This window comes from Poromitra crassiceps (assembly GCF_964638095.1).
Source record: "Poromitra crassiceps genome assembly, chromosome: 5".
NCBI lineage: Eukaryota > Metazoa > Chordata > Actinopteri > Beryciformes > Melamphaidae > Poromitra > Poromitra crassiceps.
The window spans coordinates 63551901-63560213 of NC_139642.1; the positions used below are offsets into that span (position 1 = coordinate 63551901).

The 8313-nt window shown below is 45.8% G+C and overlaps 1 protein-coding gene across 1 annotated transcript; it reads left to right on the forward strand.

Moving 5' to 3' along the window:
* Positions 1 to 862: 862 nt before the first annotated feature.
* On the forward strand, positions 863 to 7314 carry LOC310776693 (galactose-3-O-sulfotransferase 2-like; the record flags this gene model as incomplete). The annotated part of the gene is made up of 4 exons (XM_083636850.1): positions 863 to 921; positions 1699 to 1809; positions 3647 to 4397; positions 6107 to 7314. 4 exons carry the CDS (start codon positions 863 to 865, stop codon positions 7094 to 7096), a joined length of 1911 nt encoding a protein of 636 aa, XP_083492976.1. The 3' UTR covers positions 7097 to 7314.
* Between the last annotated feature and the right edge of the window lie 999 nt (positions 7315 to 8313).

Consider the following 8313-nt stretch of genomic DNA (forward strand, 5'->3'; position numbering starts at 1 on the left):
TCATAACCTTGTTTTAAAGAGCCATGAGACATATTTTATACAGTTAAAAATAGCATAATATGGGACCTTTAAATATTTTAATCTGTCCATAAAAAGACAAACTAGCGGCTACAGAGCTTTGGCTTCCATGGTGGCTTGAGGTGAACACAGCCAATCCCTCTGCAAACCCTCAGCTGCTGAAGTCATTTAACTGGATGGAAGACAAGGAAATAAACTGTTCAAACCGGGCTGCAGACTGGGATGGTTTGAAAGAAGGCTCTGTCATGTTCTCAGTTTTGCGTTGCCAGACAACTTTGCCCCCAAAAAGGGACAGCCTTCACCAAACCCAACAGATAGAAGTGCATCACTATAAGTATTCCCCCATGAACCAAACCCAACATGTAGAAGTGCATCGCTATAAGTATTCCCCCATGAACCAAACCCAACATGTAGAAGTGCATCGCTATAAGTATTCCCCCATGAATTGTATTCTTTAGTCAGAGTAGGAAATCCTCTGAAACAGCATCTACATTGTAGGTTATGGGACACTAAAATCATATCATACAAATGCAGCCACCTTGAATTGCCAGCTGATCTTTGACATGTCCCTGACATGTCCCTGACAGGGCCCTGACATGTCAGGGACATGTCATGGACATGTCATGTCCCTGACATGTCAGGGCCCTGTCAGGGACATGTCAGGGACATGTCAGGGCCCTGACATGTCCCTGACAGGGCCCTGTCAGGGACATGTCAGGGCCCTGTCAGGGACATGTCAGGGCCCTGACATGTCCCTGACATGTCCCTGACAGACCACATCCAGATCTGTGGCAGATTAAACAAAGATCAAAACAGAAACTGAACTACTTAATAAACCATATAGATGCTTAGGTTTGACATCATGGAGACCCTGACTGGACCCCAACACATCATCATCATACTGTAAATGGGAGCTAGGGCTCTGTCTGTCTGTTTGTTTCTCTGTCTGTCCCACTAATGACATCATCAGTGATGTCATAAATTAATCAGTGATGTCATAAATCCCACTGATGACATCATCAGTGATGTCATAAATTCACTCACAAACACACAAAGTCACTGAGGGAGACTGAGGGAGAGGAGAGAGAAAGAGGGGGAGAGAGACTGGGGAGAGGGAGAGGAGGAGAGAGAGAGGGAGACATTGGGCACGCCAATAGGGCAGGCAAGGCCACACAGCAGCTGAGCTGCGGGCAAGGAGAGAGAGACTGAGGGAGAGAGAGGAGAAGGAGAGAGGAGGAGAAAGAGATGGGGGAGAGGGAGAGAGAGGAGAGAGAGAGGGGGAGAGGGAGGGAGAGAGAGATGGGAGAGAGACTGAGGGAGAGAGAGAGGGAGACATTGTGCACGCGCCAAGAGGTCAGGCAAGGCCACACAGCAGCCGAGCTGCGGGCAAGGCTGAGCAGCGGCCGAGCTGCGAATGCGACCTGCAGGGCCAGCTCGGCGAGCCCGAGCAGCAGGCGAGCCTAGGAATCGAGCGTGCGTGGTGATTATAGTTGTTATAAACATCATCCAAATTCAAGGTGCATTTATTCCATTTTATTTTTCTCTTCTATACCAACTAACCTGCACAACAACCACACACGCCAGTCTTTCATAAAAGGGCCAACATGGACCAATATCTGACCCATGTTCTGCTCTCAGTGTAGCTGTCATCAGTGTGTGCATGTTGTGCGCCCCCTGCAGGTGTGTGAGGAGAGTGCTGTGCAACCAGCGTCGCTCTCTGTGGATGCTGCTCATGCTTCTCACTGTCGTCTGCGTCGCCATTCAGATCCTGGGAGTCGTCCGCCAGGCCAGGTACACACACACACACACACACACACACACACACACACACACACACACACACACACACACACACACACACACACACACACACACACACACACACACACACACACACACACACACACACACACACACACACACACACGACTAGTATACAGCCATAACTAATGTGTAGGCGGGACCAACCTGGGGGTATGTGGAAAAGCAGAATCCTCGATTGGCTCCGAGAGGTTATTTGCAAATGAGCCGCGATCTGATTTGACTAAACCCAGCATGCTTGTCTGAGCTGGAGATGCTGATTGCCTGCAGTAACAACGCCACTAAATTCTCTAAATAGTTTAAATTCTGCTTATTTAACATGGCATAATGTAGAAAATGATTGTTCAAATAAATCTATATTCAACAACATCCAATTTATGTCCACCTTCGGTAGTTAAAAGCCATCTCAAAAGCTCTGAATAGCGTATGATGCACTAAACGTTAACGTAACGTTACATGCCCAAACAGTTTGAAATCTTCAGATATAACTTGTAAAACTACTATAGCAATCTCGCCAGTAAACATGAATGTCCACAGGTTGCATAAAATGTACGAATGGTTTGTTGAAATAAACATGAATAGTGTTTATTTGTTTATTTATTTGGATCCCCGTTAGTTGTTACCAAGGTAACATCTACTCTTCCTGGGGTCCACCTTAAAAACATAAAAGTATACACATGCTTTCACAGGTGAGTGCCCGGGCAGACACAGGTGAGTGCCCGGGCAGACACAGGTGAGTGCCCGGGCAGACACAGGTGAGTGCCCGGGCAGACACAGGTGAGTGCCCGGGCAGACACAGGTGAGTGCCCGGGCAGTGATGTTGTAACGTTAACGTTAGCCAGATGGAGTGAGATGGAGGGGCAACCGATTGTTAAGGCAGATCAAGAGGTAGTAACTTCATTACAGTAGCCTATGTCTGAATCAAATCAAAACAAGTCAAAACGATTGCAGAGAAAACTAACAAACAAATTCAAACTTTTGGAGGGAGAATCGGCAACCAAGCGCGCCAGCGTCCTCTCCACATCTTATTTATTTTCTTCTCTCTCAGTCACGGCTCTATATCTGTTCTTCACAATAAGAATCCTCTGGTTAGTTTGTGGGCCTCAGTCAGCAGTCAGCATGAATGTTTCAACACGCTCCATACGAGTGAACGTGATCAGCATGAAACGGTAAAATTGCAGATATCAAACGGAAACAAAACAAAACAAAACAAAAGAGAGAAATGCAACTAAAGCTACAAAATAGCCCACATCCTTTTAAAAATGTATTTTCCTGGTTCACTCGCACACATGCTCCACACAGAACAGAAAGGCCCTTTGAATGAGATAGCCCACCTGGGCACCAGGCACAGAAGGCATGGAGAGAGATACCCACAATGTCAACAGCCTCCTAGGCGGGAATCGAACCCAGGACCTTCTTGCTGTGAGGCGAGAGTGCGAGGCAGGAACACTATACTGCGCCATCGTGATTTTGTACTTTCTGAGTTATGAACTCAACTCTGAAAATATGGCATCTTTGAATTCTAATCAATTTAACTTTTTCACCTTCCAGAGAGAAGGAAGCACCCCACTTTTTAATATGTATTTATTTATTTATTTTTCATACATTTCAACTCATCAGTGTAACTGGTGTACCATTGAAATTTGTAAAATTTGTTTCAAGTTTTATAATAACTCCAGATAAATGTATTGTCCCATTGAACTTATTTAGTAATATAGGCTACATTATGTGACGTATCATGTTGACTGTGTGTGTGTGTGTGTGTGCGCGCGCGCGTGTGTTTGTGTAACTTGCTGTCTCCTCCCAGGAATGACAAACTGACAGGACTCATGAATCTGAGGTCGACTGCTGAAGACCAGCATCCACTGCTGCCTCTGCAGAATGTGTGGGAACACCTGCCCGCTCAGCCTCTAGTGGACAAGGAAGGGACTGCAGAACATCCTCATCAAAACCATGTGGGGAGAAGAGGGGAGAGATCTGAGGAACATCTGAAGCCCTCAGATCAGATCCTGTCCAGACATGTCCATAAACCCAGCAAGCTCATAGGTTCTCATATAGAGGCAAGACATGTTTCACCTGGAAAGCTAGTTCTACCCAAAGAGCCAACACTAAGAAACAAGCCCAGCCTAGCACTTCCTGGTTCTTTGGTCCTGCAAAAGGGGGTGCCATCTCACAGCAGCTCGGATGGCAGGAGACATACCATCCCACACTTCCACGGTAAAGATGTGACTTCAGCCATTGGCCAGAGGATCCTGAACACCCCCACTCCATCCAGCTCCTCCAGGGTTGACCTGAACAGCCTGGGTGACAGTGATGGCTGCCAGCCAAAGAACCACATCGTGTTCCTGAAGACACACAAAACAGCCAGCAGCACCATCCTCAACATCCTGTATCGCTATGGCGACAGCAGGAACCTGACCTTTGCCCTCCCACTGAACAAACACAGCCAGCTGTTTTACCCCTTCTTCTTCGCTGCCCACTTTGTGGAGGGCGTCAGCAGCAGGAGCGTGAGGCAGTTCCACCTCATGTGCAACCACATGAGGTTTAGAAAACCTGAGGTGAGCTTCATCATGTGCAACCACATGAGGTTTAGAAAACCTGAGGTGAGCTTCATTATGTGCAACCACATGAGGTTTAGAAAACCTGAGGTGAGCCATGTGCAACCACATGAGGTTTAGAAAACCTGAGGTGAGCTTCATCATGTGCAACCACATGAGGTTTAGAAAACCTGAGGTGAGCTTCATTATGTGCAACCACATGAGGTTTAGAAAACCTGAGGTGAGCTTCATTATGTGCAACCACATGAGGTTTAGAAAACCTGAGGTGAGCCATGTGCAACCACATGAGGTTTAGAAAACCTGAGGTGAGCTTCATCATGTGCAACCACATGAGGTTTAGAAAACCTGAGGTGAGCTTCATTTAAAAAAATGACTCAAATGGTTTGGTTTAACGGTTGCCTTGCCTGTTTAGAACTGCATACCTTATCTATCTGTAACACAGCTAAGCTACATCTTCTTTCTCCTTTTGGTTATTGCTATTTCATAATTGTTTACAATATGGCACTGTAAAACTTCTACTAATTGTTGACCCATTTCACATGATTTCATAATTCCCTTAACCTCTAAAATAGGGGTGTCAAACATAGTGGCCAGAACCGGCCCACTGAAGGGTCCAATCAGGCCCACAGGACAAGTGTGAAAATTGCACTGAGAAGTTCTTCAATGCAATTTTTCAAGCTCAGGATTTGACACGCATTGTTGTGAAGGCTAAGAGGTGCCAGGTTTCAGGAGCATGTTGCAAATTAAGTAGCCTATTCCTGTTTTCGGTATTCATCACTAAATGGTCAAATATTGTCATTACCCTTGAATATATAATATATATTGCCATAAATTTTAATGCAGTTACAGACAGTAGATTTGATATGATAGGCGTATGGTAGCTGAGATAACCTTGTGCGAAACCGCGTTCTTAAATTGTACCTGTAGGCCTAATTCTTTACACTGAAATAAACTGGAATATTTTGAGGTGTGTTTATGATGCATTCATTTTCGTTGTCTGGCCCAAATTGGGTCCCATGTGACCCGTGAACTAAAATGAGTTTGACTACCCTGTTCTAAAGTAACATGTTGAACAGCAGTTACATCCGGGGGTACGGTGGTGCAGTGGTTAAGTGCTGTCACCTCACAGCTAGAAGGTCCTGGGTTCAATTCCCACCTGGGACGCTGTGAACACTGAAGGAATGCGTGCCCGTCCGCATGTCCTCGAGTGCCCACCGCCCGGGTGGGGTCGTCAAAAGGGCCTTTCTGTGTGGAGTTTGCATGTTCTCCCCGTGCCCCCTGGGGGTTTCCTTCATATAGGAACCCCTTCACCAAAACATGCAATATCCTGGTCACTGAAGTGGTTCCTCCTCTGGTCGTTAGGGGCGCCTGTTCAGAGGGAGGGGAACTGGTTTGAATAGCGTGATCCTCCCACGTGCTATGTCCTACCGGTGAAGCTTCCCCTGTCAGGTGAAAAGAAGCGGCTGGCAACTGCCCATGTCTCGGAGGAAGCATGGAGCCAGTTTCGGCTCTCCCCAGATCGGCAGAGGGTGGAGTAGCAACCAGGATAAACAAATTAAAATTAGCATTAATGGGGGATAAAAATGGGATAAAAATCAAAACAAAAAAACAGCAGTTACATGAGCTAAAACCTTTCAGAAGTTCAGTCACAGTGAGGTAGAACTTGGTATTTTCTCCTAAACATAATTTCTTCCTTTGTTGTGTCCCAGGTGGCCAGAGTGATGCCTGCGGACACCTTCTATTTCTCCATCCTGAGGCATCCTGTGGCCATGATGGAGTCTATCTTCATCTACTATAAAAGCATCCCAGCCTTCGCCAAGGCTCGCAGCCTGGACGACTTCCTCGATAACGGCTGGCGAGGCTACAACTCATCGCTGACCAACAACCACTACGCTCACAACATCCTGGCCTTCGACTTTGGCTTCGACAACAACGTTTCGCTCCATGCTGAAGACCTGGAGGCGAGAGCCAGCACAGCTGTCGCAGCCATTGAACAGGACTTCCAGCTCATTCTCATCTCTGAATACTTTGACGAGTCTATGGTCTTGCTCAAGCACGCCCTCTGCTGGTCCCTGGAGGACGTGGTTTCCTTTAAGCTCAACAGTCGCAGTGAACGCACTCGTCACCCACTCCTGCCAAACACCGCAGACAAGATCAAGGCTTGGAACGCGTTAGACTGGAGGCTGTACCTGCACTTTAACGCCACCTTCTGGCAGAAAGTGGACACTCTGGTGGGGCAGGAGGAAATGAGGCGCCAAGTGTCTCGGCTGAAAGAACTCCGAGCCCAGCTAGCAAAGACCTGCCTGAAAGAGGGCGGGGCAGTAGACCCTTCCCAAATCAAAGATGCTGGGCTGAAGCCGTTCCAATATGGAGCAGCTGTCATCCAAGGATATAACTTAAACCCGGGCCTAGAGGGATCAACCAAAACAAAATGTCAGAATCTCATAACTCCAGAACTGCAGTACACAGATATGCTGTACTCCCAGCAGTTTCCAGAGCTAGCCGCTAAGCAAAGGAAAGCGACTAGGATGGTGGCTTTGCAGCGTCAGTCTGGCTCAAACCAAACGAGCATGATGAGACAGGTGTGGGCCAGGGAGAGCCAACACAGAACTGTCAGATACAAAGACCCAAACAGCAGGAACCAAAAGACCCCCCCCACAGGTGCCCTGTTAACACACACAGCAGCTCCAAACAAGTGAAACATGCCCTGACTGCTAACTGATCACTCAAGTATTGATGATTGATGGGGCTATTCACTTCTTATAGGTTCATACGGAGGTGTAATTTGTTCAGTCTATGCCCGTGTTGGAACATTTTCTTCATGTACATTCAGTGCATTCCTCTAGGTTGATTTTATGCCAAGAACATAACCACAGTGAAGCTAGAGCTGAATAGAGGGATGATCTCGAGGCATGGCTGCAGGCAAGACTAGAGCACCTATAGTCCAAATCAAGAACCAGGGGTCTCACCTATCAATATGTGCCTAGAATCCCTACTATGACTATTACTGACTTGTCCAGTGACTGTCTACTCAATCCAATCTGTGTTTCACAATCTAGTGTCATCTTACAAAAGGTATTCCACGTAAAATAAATAAAGTAAAAAAAAGTATCCCACGCAAAAATGATGAAAAAAATACACACCGGTTATAAAGTAAACAAGACAACTTAGGATAATAACTTAAGTCAATTTTGACCGTTGCTTATAGCACAAGCACCCACAATCTGCTGCAGGCAATTATGCCGCAGTCAATGCATAGGTTAATCGTTCTTTTAGTTAATGCTTAGTCGGGATTCTACGCACAGTTTGATAGATGAGAGAGGGGATAGAGACCAGTCCTATTCAAGACCAAAATATTGTAGGCAATAAACATTGTACTTTCCAAATGTAAAAAATAATTAAATAATGTAATGCTAGATATCTATTGATGTTACAGATCAACAGATATCTACATCTACTGATCTGCACAAGCTCTGTACTATGCCCTTCAACATACAAGTCATCAATACATACTGTAAGTGAATTGATTACTGGTTAGTCAGTCTCATCTGTAGCTTCCCGTGTCATTCTGAGTTCATATGAATTACAGATATTTATTTCTGATGGCTTGAGGAGGAATCCCCTCTTTGTCCTGTCTGCTCTGTCTTGTCTCTTTTATTTTTATTTTATTGCAAGGCAGAGTACAGTCCGCATTGGTACATATTTTTTTACAACAACATTGATAGTATGCGGCTTAGAATGTACAGTTATCTTTTCTCCCTTTTTTATAACACCAACACACAAAAACAAACTCAGAACAACACACACACACACACACACACACACACAGTGAAGGTGCTTGTAAAAAATAAAATAAAATAAAAATGATGCATGGAATCCTGCACAAGGGGTCTATGGGAGACCAGCCGGGCGAATC